The 13,208-nt window shown below is 35.4% G+C and overlaps 1 protein-coding gene across 4 annotated transcripts in view; it reads right to left on the reverse strand.

Moving 5' to 3' along the window:
• Positions 1–612: 612 nt before the first annotated feature.
• The window catches only part of ZNF260 (zinc finger protein 260), an 88,672-nt gene continuing 76,076 nt past the window's right edge, over positions 613–13,208 (reverse strand). For 3 of the 4 annotated variants that reach the window (XM_035703890.2, XM_035703889.2, XM_025421708.3), the window contains one exon: positions 613–7,207. In XM_035703890.2, coding sequence (XP_035559783.1) covers positions 5,521–6,759 — 1,239 coding nt within the window. In that variant the 5' untranslated portion in view covers positions 6,760–7,207 and the 3' untranslated portion in view covers positions 613–5,520. The remainder of the gene's footprint in view (positions 7,208–13,208) is intronic. The other variant, XM_049110205.1, reaches the window with a different exon arrangement.

The raw sequence follows: 13,208 nt of genomic DNA on the forward strand, positions 1-13,208 counted from the left end.
CTCCTTTTCCACCTGCACTTTGAGTAATGTGAAACAGATGATGCTTTCATTGTTCCTTCATGTATCCTCAAGACAGGTTAGAACAGATGTATACAATTTGGAAACATGGTCCAGTCTGCTTCCTCCAGTTTGAGGGGTGAAACTGGGCAGCCCATATCAATACCACGCAAGGGAGAGTTGGGACAAGAGTAAAAATGCCACAAAACATTACTAACATTTTGAAGATGGCTTTTGGCTTGTTTGGGCATTTGCTTGTTTCTATAAACCATTGACTGTTTTCCAGAGGTATTACAAAATTGGCTCAGAAAGTTTTTTTGTTTTTCCAGTTTCTGTAAGGGAACAATAGCTTGGAGATTCCTAGTTCTGCATTTTTAAGATGTCACTCCAGGAACTGTATTTTTATTTCCTGTTCCAATAATTTTTACTTTTAAATGAGTAAGGTCGGGGAAGCTTTATAAACTGCTAAAAATTACAGACCTTATCAAAAATACAATTGGGATTTTACTCTCCAATGAAAAGTGCTTTTGTCTTACCACATATTAGGAGCACATAATTAAGCAGGAAAAGGATTGTCTTAGCTTGGGCATTGTAAAAAAAATACCATAGACTGGGTGGTTTAAACAACAGACATTTATTTCTTACAGTTCTAGAGGCTGGGGAATCCCATGATCAAAGTGCTGGCAAAATTCTGGTGAAGGTCCAATTCCTGGCTTGTGGATAGCTGCTTTCTCTGTGCTGCATTCATATGACCTTTCCTTGGTATATACACATGCAAAGCAACCTCTTATAATCTTTCTTTTCCATTTTATGGGTACTTTTCCCATCATGAGTGTCCTACCCTCATGACCTAATCTAAACCTAATTATTTCCTTACAGTGCCATCTCCAAATACCATCACACTAGAGATCAGGGCTTCAATGTATGAATTGGGGGGGTGGGGAGGGGGTACAACAGTTCCTAATAAGGATTTTTCTCATTCACCCAACTAACAGACTTTTAAAAAATAGGTTAAGCAGGGATGGCATTCAAAGTACTTTGTTCAGGAGCCTCATGCTGAAAGACATGATCATAGTTTGAAAAATGCAAAGGCACACTATAATTTGGGTCAGACTTAAAATCAGAAATGTCATTTCTCCCAAAATAAATAATATAAATTTGATGCAATTCCAACTAGAATATCAAAGCATTTTTCTATTTCAAGAACACAGTCTTCATTTATATAGAAAGAAAATTAACTTAGAATAGCCAATAAAATTATGCAGCAAGGAGGACTTGGTCTTTTATGCAATATCAAAATACAATAAGGCTAATGTTAAATCAGCTTATCAACTAATATATTAATATAGAAGTAGAAAAATAGATTAGTGAAATGAGAATACAGAAATAGGTCTTGGTATAAATGAAAGTACAAGGCAGTTTCAGTTGAATGAAGAAAAGATCATGTGGTTAAAGGATTACATAGCTAAATTTCAGTTGAACAGAAAAGGATGGTATTGGTAAAGAATTAAGAATAGGCCTTTCCCACTGACCCATGTCTGGAAAGATGACCTTTCTACCGGTTTCCTTGAAGAAAATACTATTGTAGATTTCTCATTTATATCCTGTACCTGGACTGAGGCAGGTTGCGGGGAAGCTGTGAATTGGCATGTAGACATCAATAGTCTGTGACTAAGGCATCATAAGTCTTGGGAAACCAAGGCAGCAGCTTCCCTGTGCTTAAGTGGGTATCAGTTTCACAACTGGGTGTGTATATCACACCACGCAGATGCAGTACTGGGTTACCATAAGATGTCCTGGATGAGAATGTTAATGTTTCCCAATGCTTAGGTAAACCACATCCATTCTGACCTTTTCTCCCCTGAACAGTGTGGAGGCCCTGGAAACTGTGCTTACTTGGGCAGTCACAGGACTATGAAGGTGTTTTTGGTTTTTTGGTCAGGGCAAGGCTAATAATAAACTGGGTTAAAGCCTGTTTTGTTTTTTTGATTGGTGGTTCAAATCTGTGATTGCTGTTGGTGGACACCACAAGTTGGTCAGAACAATGTGACCAGCTGCTGAATAGATAGATTATTTTAACAAATTGTGCTTGTATAACTGGAAACCCATATGGAAGAAAATAACAAGGAATCCTCATTTTTATATGACATTAAAAATTAAATTCTAGATAGATCAGATATTTACATATTGAAAAAAGCAAATAAACAACTTGCAAGGAAAACCTAAGAAATATACAATCGAAAGATTAAAATATCTTAACCAATTCATAAGCTTAGAAAAAATTAATACATATCTGGTTACACAGAAATTTAGGGTATTTTAATGGAAAAATCATTTTTTTGTGATTAGACAAATTAGACAAAAATTAGACAAATTCCTAATGTCTTTAATGTCTAAAGAGGTCTTAAAAATTGACAGAGATAAATAATCCTATAGGAAAATGAGCTAACATTATAAAAATTTACAAAGAAGCAAATCTAGGAGCAGGTGGTTATACTCGTCAACATGAATTTAAGTAATATATCTGTTGCAGTGTTAGAGGAGAGTTGTTTTTGAAAATGACTGATAGCATCTATTAAAATTTAAAAAAATAGCATATGTCCTTTGATCTAACAATCTCTTGCCTGTAATCTATCCCCTAGAAATAAACATATCTGATACTTAAGGTCCAATTTTAATTGTAGTGTTCTTTGTGGTGGCAAATAACTAGCAACAAGTTGAATCAGTAAGGGGGAATGTCAGAGTAAATTTGAAGTGTGCAGTATCACAGATATTACTCATCTTACTCTATGTGACTATCCTAATCATTGTTGTACCTTGGCACTAGCCAACTACTGGCACCAAAAGGTAATCCCTCCTAGTTTGGTTTGAATTAAGAGTTTTTGGGATCCCTGGGTGGCTCAGCAGTTTAGCGCCTGCCTTCGGCCCAGGGCGTGATCCTGGAGTCCCAGGATCAAATCCCACATCAGGCTCCCTGCATGGAGCCTGCTTCTCCCTCTGCCTGTGTCTCTGCCTCTCTCATGAATAAATAAAATCTTTTAATAAAAAAAAAATGGGGATCCCTAGGTGGCGCAGCGGTTTGGCGCCTGCCTTCGGCCTAGGGCACGATCCTGGAGACCCAGGATCGAATCCCACATCGGGCTCCTGGTGCATGGAGCCTGCTTCTCCCTCTGCCTGTGTCTCTGCCTCTCTCTCTCTCTCCCTCTGTGACTATCATAAATAAATAAAAATTAAAAAAAAATTTAAAAAAAAAAATGAAGAGTTTTCAGTTGCTCTGGTGACTTCAAAACTGCACAAGCTCAAGGGTGAAACACTTAAGGAACACGAGGGGAATGCTTAATGAGGAATGGAAGAAAATGAAGGATAATTTAGATTCATGTAGATATACAGGTTATTTGGGTACATTACCCCAGAAAACCAATCCCTGGCATTTATAATCTTCTCTCAAGACCAATGTTCAAAACCTCCAACAAGTAGTATAGTGATACAGTTCTATTAGCATTTAATTATTTTGAATTTAAAAGAAATTGATATATGTGAAATATGCCTAAGGTTTAAATGTTGTGTATGCATTTTTATCACTATTCAAAAAGAGCACTAACAACTTTTTCTATGTTAAGTTGTTGTGGAAAGAGATTGAGTAAACAAAAATCCTCAGAAAGATTTGCTTCAAATAAAACAATATTGTTTAGGTCTCAGATCTTTTTTAGCACTACTTTCCCCAAAGAAACAAACAGGGGGTACTGATTGAGTGTATCTGGCAGATAAGGAAAAAAAGTCTGAGGTTAAAATTGAAGGTGAGATACACGAGAATTGACATTTTACTTAGTGGCATGTTTAAAAGTTTGAGAGTAACTTAGTTTCCTTATTTTAAAAATATCAAATTCTTAATGCCAACACTAGTATGTGGACTTTTAAGATTTCTAATAAATATTTCAGTAGAAACCAATTTTTAATATCAAGTCTGTGCATATATTATTAAATGATCTTTAAATGAATGTAATCCAACCAACCTGTTGCACAATCATGCTATAACTTCTAAGAGATCACACAGATTAGTGACGTTACATGCAAGAGTAAATTTAAATAATTTAAGCTACCATCCCAATTTTCAAAAATGACTTATAGTAAAGGTATGATTTTAGAAATATTTCCTATAAAATATTAGCATCTATCTGGACTGTGAGTCTATATTACACGTACTCCATGTACACCTTTCCTAGTCCTATCTTTATCTTTTTTAATTTTCAGAAATATACAAACAATAAAACACATTACTACAACTCAGACATAACTATCATTTTGTTATAGTTATCTGGAGTCTTTTATTTCTTTTTAATCATAGTTATATAGATACAAAACTGAAGTATCTTTTAGCTATTTCTTTTCCACTACCTTTCTTTCTAGAGGCAACCACTTTTGGAAATTGAGTGTGTATCCTTCCAATTCATTCTTTAGCTTTACATAAAAATATTTATTCATAATCAATGCTTAATACTAGTGTTTGTTAGTGTTGATTTCATTCAAATTCAGTTATGATTATATTTATCCCTTCATTTTCACTCTACATGATTTTTCAGGTCTTTCTATGTGTGTGTGTGTGTGTGTGTGTGTGTGTGTGTGTGTATAAAAAACCTGTTATACTTTACTCAGAATATTCTACTGTGTGCTCTTATCACATTTTATTTATCCATTTCACAAGCAACAGATATTTATTTCCAATTTTTTGCTAATATAATTCGTGCTTCAATGAACACAGAAGTACATGACTCCCTAGGTACATGTATCGGTTTTGTGGGGATATGCATGTATACTCAAGAGTGAGTATTCTGGAATCTATTTTAGAAATTCCCTCCTACTCCAAGGTTTTAAAAACATTCTCCTATAAAATTCTTATATTACTAAGTTTTGCTTTTTGCATTCTAATCTTCAGTACTTTTGGGTTTTATAATAAATAATGTATTACTACAGCAGAGATCTAATATTTTTCCACATGAAGAATCAGTTACCCTGAGACCATTTTTTGAATCATCCATGATTTCCCTACAAACTGGTGATACCACCTCTATCAGTTAACAATTCCCCATAAAGGCATGCATGTTTCTGAAGATAATATTCTGTTCCAATTTCTGATTTCTACAAATGCACCAACAAGTAATTTTCATTACATATGTAGCAAAACATTTTTAAAATGACAGTTCACTTAATGTCAAATCTTTATACCTCTTAATGCATCAGGTAGACCTTCCAGAACCATGTTACTTGGTGTTCATGACTGGATCCTTACTTCAATTAGATTGCTCCTAACAGTACATCATTAACAATGTTTGTTGTGGCAGTTCTGGGAGTACCTAAGTTTTCATGATATTAAGATACTTATTAAAATTGTTAGTATTTAAGTTTTGAGTTGTTGGTGAAGTATTTCCCACATTCATGTCACTTTATTGTAAAACAAATCTTCAGTGTAACATTAAATGTGTGTTCTGATGAAAGTTTTGCTAAATTCAAGGCATTCACAGAGTTTTAGTGAGTATGAATTCTCTGGTGTCTAATATGATGTGACTTCTGGCTAAAAGCTTTGCCACATTCACTACACTGATAAGGTTTTTCTCCAGTGTGGATTCTCATATGTAGAGCAAGAGTTGAGAACTGAGAGAAGGCTTTCCCACATTCATTACAACCGTAGGGCTTCTCACCTGTATGGCTTCTCATATGAACAGTAAGAGATGAGCTTTGACAGAAGGCTTTCCCACATATTTTACATTCATAAGGTTTATCACCCGTATGAATTCTCACATGCACAATGAGTGATGTGATTCTAGAGAAGGCCTTTCCACATTTATTACATTCATAGGGTTTCTCTCCTGTATGAATATTGTGATGTTTAATGAGGTATTGCTTCTGCCTAAAGATTGTTCCACATTCATTACATTTATAGGGTTTCTCTCCAATATGAATTTTCTCATGCTCAGTGAGATTTGATTTGCCACTGAAGGCTTTCCCACATTCTTTACATATATAGGGCTTCTCTCCCGTATGACTTCTCTGGTGTCTAATGAGGCTTGACTTCTGAATGAAAGCTTTCCCACACCCTTTGCATTCATAAGGTTTCTCTCCGGTATGTATTCTTTGATGGATAATAAGGTTTTCCTTCTGGCTAAAGGCTTTTCCACATTCATTACATTTAAAGGGTTTCTTTCCACTGTGGATATTCTGATGTTTAATGAGGTATTGCTTCTGGCTGAAGGCCCTTCCACATTGATTACATTCAAATGGTTTCTCTCCTGTATGGATTTTCTCATGCTCAGTGAGATATGATTTGCCATTGAAGGCTTTTCCACATTCCTTACATGTATAGGGTTTGTTTCCAGTATGATTTCTCTGGTGTTTAATGAGGCCTGGCATCTGAATAGAAGCTTTCCCACATTCATAAAGTTTCTCTCCAGTATGATGTTTCTGATGAGAAAGGAAGTTTCTTTTCTGGCTGAAGGCTTTTCCACATTTATTACATTTATATGGTTTCTTTCCCATATGACTTCTCAAATGTAGAGTAAGGGATGAGACTCGAGAGAAAACTTTACCACATTCAGTACATTCATGTGACTTTTCTCCAGTATGCATTTTCTTATGTTCTATGAGGTTTTGCTTCAGGTTAAAGGTTTTTCCACATTCATCACATTCATGAGGTTTCTCTCTACTATGAATTTGATCATGCTGAAGGAGATCTGCTTCAGGCTGAAGGCTTTCTAACATTTTTATCATGTACAGATATTTTTTCCAACAAGAATTCCTCAGTAGCTCTTGACATGTGACATAGACAAAAGATTTTCCACATTCATCAGATTCATATGGTTTCTCTCCAAAATTAATCCCCAGGTAGCTAATGAAGTTGAATTTATGTTCAAAGACTTCACATTGCTTATCCTGAGATTAGACAATTACAGACTGGGATTAACTATATGACATCACTGTATTCTTAATGGTTCTTTCTTAGATAGCTTCTCTTATATGTTTATATTATGTTCAAAATTCCCTTAAGTCCCATACATATAGTCTTAAAGAAACAGTGTCTGTGCTCAGAGGAAGTACTTTCTGTTACCCAGGTTTTCTGAATTTTTTCTTAGCTGTATTTTCCTGGAGAAGAATGAGACTCAACTCACATGTCTTCCATGTTGTGTCTTTATCTATTTATAAATTTCCCAGTCCTTTTCTAAAAAGGAATACAAAAAAAATCATAATTGAAAAGAGCTATAACTAAAATATTTAGTGGCTCACATGAAGTAAAAATCCAGTAAAGTAGCTGTCATCATCAATACCACTAAAACTTGTGATTTTTTCCAATGTTATTAATAAAATTTCAGAAATGTGATATTGTAAAACAGACTCTTTATTTCAAACCTAGTTTACCAGTATAAGAGAAAGCTTAAACACAAGTAACATTTACAGTTGCATGTAGCTTAAACTGCTTTTTTATGTGGGGCTCAATTCACAACCCTGAGATCAAGACCTGAGCCAGATCAAGAGTTGGACATTTAACTGACTGAGCCATTCAGATGCACCCCCCCCTTTAAAAATGTTTTAAATTTATTTTTTTCAGGTGCCCCTTAAACAGCTTTTTTTTTTTTTTTTTTTAAATTTATTTATGATAGTCACACAGAGAGAGAGAGAGAGGCAGAGACACAGGCAGAGGGAGAAACAGGCTCCATGCACCGGGAGCCTGATGTGGGATTCGATCCTGGGTCTCCAGGATTGTGCCCTGGGCCGAAGGCAGGCGCCAAACCGCTGTGCCACCCAGGGATCCCCCCTTAAACAGCTTTTAATGTAACTTTGTACACTTCATAAATAAGTAAAATAAAACATAAAAACCCCATGACAAACAGGATGAAAGGACAAACACATAAAATTGGGAGAGCCTCAGGTGAAAGGATAAAAAATAATATGAATAGAAGAATTATTAAAGAGGATGTGTGGTTAAATAAGATAATCTCTATCTTTCTGAAAGTCCATTAAAATGACATTAAGAGGATGAAGGGCATATACTCATAAGCATTAAGAGGCTGGAGAGACACCAGTGGATGAGATGTTTTAGGAAATTTTGGAAGGACAGAAAATAAAGAATTATAATTTAACAGCAGAATCGAATGACTTAAAAGCCCACAGAAGATGGTGCCACCTAGAAACAAGGTAATTTGTCAACACAAAGGCTCTATAACTGGATAGACTAGGTGAGAGTGGAAGGTGAGACTTATAAAAAATGATTATAAAAGCAGCAGCCGGGGGGATCCCTGGGTGGCTCAGCGGTTTAGCGCCTGCCTTTGGCCCAGGGCGTGACCCTGGAGTTCCGGGATCGAATCCCATGTCGGGTTCCCGGCATGGAGCCTGCTTCTCCCTCCCCCTGTGTCTCTGCCTCGCTCTCTCGCTCTCTCTATGTCTATCATAAATCAATCAATCAATCTTTAAAAAAAAAAAAAAAAAGCAGCCGATGTACCCAATCTTCTTAACTGGAAGGAAATAGGAATTTGTTATCCAAAGTATAAATAGGAGGCTCCAAATTTACTGATAGGCAAAGAAGATTATAATACTGAAAACAAGGTAATGAGTAAAAGTTCTTATGCAGAATAGGGTCCTAACCCCTTTCTAGTGATGCTTGTTAGAAATGCTGGGGTTACTGGTGTTAGACAACAGAAGGGTTCTTTTCTGAAAAAAATGAGAAGACCATGAGAACATTTATAGATACTAACATTTGGAGTCCTATAAAAGAAATATCTAGATATCTGATTGAATGATGCACAGCAAAGCCCACCATTTTATAAGCTCCAACCATGCATACCTACTACAGTAATATTTCTGATACTTCAGTGTTAAATATTAATATAGCACTAAAGATCACAAAAATGTGATGAAAGCTCTAAGGTGAAAGATCAAAACAAGAAGGAAAAAATAAGGAAAGGAATAAAAGAACACACACATACAATACTATAATTAGTACTACAGAAAGCTAAGAGCTTGTATAACACTTAAATATTAACAGGGTTCTATAAAAAGTGCTTTTGCAAATAAACAATATGATGTTTACCTAAAAAATTCAACAGCTTGGGAGAGAAAGGTCCAGGAAACCTCCCAGAATAAAAAAAAAGGAAGGGAGAAAGAAATGATGATTGGAAAATTAGTGGGTTAGTGGAGGCATCCAGGAGATTCAACATTTCTTAAAGGAGTTCCAGAGAAAACACAAAGGAAAATGAATGCAGGAAATTATCTCAATTCCATCTTTCATGTTAACAAGCTGATTATATAAATTACATATTTTTTATTTTTTATTTAAAGATTTTATTTATTTATTCATGATAGACATAGAGAGAGAGAGGTAGAGACACAGGCAGAGGGAGAAGCAGGCTCCATGCAGAGAGCCTGACATGGGACTTGATCCTGGATCTCCAGAATCTTCAGCCCTGGGCTGAAGGTGGCGCTAAACCGCTGAGCCACCCGGGCTGCCCATAAATTACATATTTTAAAAGATTTTGTTTGAGAGAGAGAGAGAGAAGGGGGAAGGGCAGAGAGAGAAGAGAATGTTAAGCAGATTCCACTGAAGAGGACCCTAGATCAGACCTGAAGTGAAACCAAGAGTTAGATGCTTAACCAACTGCGCCACCTAGGTGTCCCTAGAAGATTTTTTTTTTTTTTTTAATTTTTATTTACTTATGATAGTCACAGAGAGAGAGAGAGAGAGAGAGGCAGAGACACAGGCAGAGGGAGAAGCAGGCTCCATGCACCGGGAGCCGGATGTGGGACTCGATCCCGGGTCTCCAGGATCGTGCCCTGAGCCAAAGGCAGGCGCTAAACCGCTGTGCCACCCAGGGATTCCCCCTAGAAGATTTTATTTTTAAGTAATCTTTATATCCAATGTGGGGCTTGAATTTACAACCCTGAGATTAAGAGTTGCATGCTCTATCAATTAAGCCAGCCAAGTGCTCCTAAGCTGATACTATCTTAAAATGTTTAAATCAAAAGTAGATAAAATAGCTGTATAAAATGTGGGAATAAACACCAATAGACTCAGTTAAATGAGTTGAAAGTGGTTGCCTATGTGGAATAGGAACTGGGCTAATAGTATTCCACTTTTTTTAAAAATAGTTTTTTAAGTAATATCTACATCCCATGTGGGGCTCAAACTCACAACTCCAAGATCAAGAGTCACACATTCCTCCAACTGAGCCAGCCAGGCATCCCCTATTTCACTTTTAAAAGCCCTATTTGGGATGCCTGGGTGGCTCAGTGGTTGAGTGTCTGCCTTTGGCTCAGGATGTCATCCCAGGGTCCTGGGATTGAGTCCCACATCAGGCTCCCTGCAGGCAGTCTGCTTCTCCCTCTGCCTATGTCTCTACCTCTCATGAATGAATGAATAAATAAATAAATCTTTAAAATAAATAAATAAAAGCCCCTATTTGTTATATTCTCAGAGATGTACTTGATTTGGGCCTCTCAACTCTAACTGATCTAGAATTGTATAGTATCTATAGATGGTCTCTTTATCTGATTGCAGTTGAATTTTACATGGCTAAACAGCAAAGTACATATTTAGTGAAACAAAGGCTAGAAAACAGCCATTCTTGCTTTGAAATTTGATTTTCTGCAGTGTTTTGATTATGATACTATCATTTCTAAATATAGAAACTGTCATTGCCATCAACTTCAGTTTTCATGTTTCCCTTTCATTATGTCTGAAATAACTGGTACCAAAGCTCTCTTTTGTGAAGAGCCCTTTTCTTGTCCCCCTTCTGAATTCTTTCTGTTATAATTGTTTTCTAGTCACTAACTAGAAGTCTCCTATGTGATCTGTCCTGTCCCTCTCAAAATTTTATCCTCATTTTCTTTCCTTAAAAAAAAAAAAAAAAGATTTTATTTTTTAAGTAATCTCTACACCCAACATGGGGCTCAAATTTACAATCCCAAGATCAAAGTCATATGGCCTACCAACTGAGCCAGCCAGGTGCCCCTCCTCATTTCCTTATGCAAGAACTGACTCTAGTAATATGCTCTCACCCATATCAATGCTATAATACATACTTAGAAAACAAAAGCCCTCTATCATCACTGCATGCCATATGCAAAAATTCCCTCAAAATGAATAAAAAACCTTAACGTAAGTATTAAAACTATTAATATAAAAAGAGAAAATGGTAGACTTCACCAAAATTAAAAATGAATGCCCTTCAAAAACACAGTTAACAAAAAGAAAAGCCAAACTGGTAGAAACTGATAAAGGGCTCATATCCAAAATATATTGAATTCCTAAAACTAAAAAAGATAAATCATCTAGTTTTTAGAATGGGTAAAAGACTAGAATAGACATTTCACAAAATCAGATATGTGAATGGCCAATAAGTACATTAGATGTTCATTTTAACTAGTGATCAGAAATGCATATTAAAACCCTAATGAGGGGATCCCTGGGTGGCTCAGTGGTTTGGCGCCTGCCTTTGGCCCAGGATGTGATCCTGGAGTCCCGGAATCAAGTCCCACATCAGGCTCCCTGCATGGAGCCTGCTTCTCCCTCTGCCTATGTCTCTCTTTCTCTCCGTGTATCTCATGAATAAATAAATAAAATCTTTAAAAATAAAATAATAAAATAAAATAAAATAAAATAAAATAAAACCCTAATGAGATACATTACACATCCACTAATATGGCTAAAGGTAAAGCAACTTTCAATCCAAGTATGAGAATATGAAGCAAGTATAACTCTCAATGGTAACAGTAGGTGGAAATGAAAAGTGGTTTAACTACTTTGGAACACAGAGTATTTTATAAAGTTAAATATACACTTATCTATGCAGCAACCCCACTCCTAGGCATTTATTCAAGAAAAATAAGTATGTTCACACAAAGACTTTGTATATGAATGTTCATAATAGCATTATTCAAAATAGCCCAAAATAGAAATAATCTAAATGTCTACTGACTGGTGAAAAGACAAATTATATATGATAATAATCAATAAAAATGTATGAAATAACATACATAATATGAATTCAAAAAATGTAAAACCAAGTCAAAGAAATTAATGCTAAAGATTATACAGTATATGATCACATTTTTATGAAATTCTAGAAACAGCAAGCTATAATAACATAAAGCCAATTAGTTATCACCAGGGATGGGGGAGGGGTATGGTTCAACTGCAAAAGGGCAGAACTGTTGATGAATCTATTCTGTATGTTTGTTTTGGTTTAGGTTTTATGACTATACAAATACCAAATTTATCAAATAATATATTTAAAGGGGGTGACTTTTATTTAATGTAAAATATACCTTAATAAAGCTGAAAATGTAAATACACACCTGAAGGTCTACAACAATCACTAATTATTTAATAATCATCTTGTACATTATGCTCAAGACGCAGATACGAAGGATAAAATACTGGCCTTTCTCTCAATGAGCTTCAATGTATGTCCTAAACATGAAGTGAAAAACAGAAATATGAGAGAGTACATACCTAGGACCAAGTTGCTCTGGAAGCTATAATATGGTATAGGAGTAGAAAGATTAGAGAAACTGGGCTAAAATGATGAGACATTTTATTAAAAATGAAGCTCAAGGATAAACAATGGATAGGTCTTTGACAGATGGGTCACTGCACAATCAAATTCAAAGACACAAATAATTCCATATATATGAAGAGGGGAGGTAAGAAGGGTACAGCCAATCCTATTTAAAACTGGAATAATTACTGTAATCACCAACTGTGTGGTAGAGAGAGGAGGGAGACTAAAAACATACTAATGTATAAGATATACATCATTCCTTAGTGGGGACTAAAGAAACAGAAGATGAAGACTAAGGAAGTTATGAATATAAAGTCAACCAAGAGAATATTATAAAAAAAAAAAGAGAGAATATTATAAAATAATACATATTATAATAAAATATAATAAGCTTTCCAAATTTTCCGAAGACATAATATCCAAGACAAGCAAATCAAAGATGCTACAAAAAAGGATAAAAAAAGATGAGGTCAAATTTAAAACAGAATGCATAATATTAAATAAGAAAACCAATACTAAACATACTGTGACTGTCAATAAACACAACTAAGATAAAAAGAACTACTAAAAGAAAAAGACTATGACAGGCTCATACAGAAAATTCTCAGGCTCCGTACATATGTCTTAAATCAGAAAATCTGCAGATAAGGCCCAGTAATCTGCATT

The sequence above is a fragment of the Canis lupus genome, chromosome 1, assembly GCF_003254725.2.
Source record: "Canis lupus dingo isolate Sandy chromosome 1, ASM325472v2, whole genome shotgun sequence".
NCBI classification, from domain to species: Eukaryota; Metazoa; Chordata; class Mammalia; order Carnivora; family Canidae; genus Canis; species Canis lupus.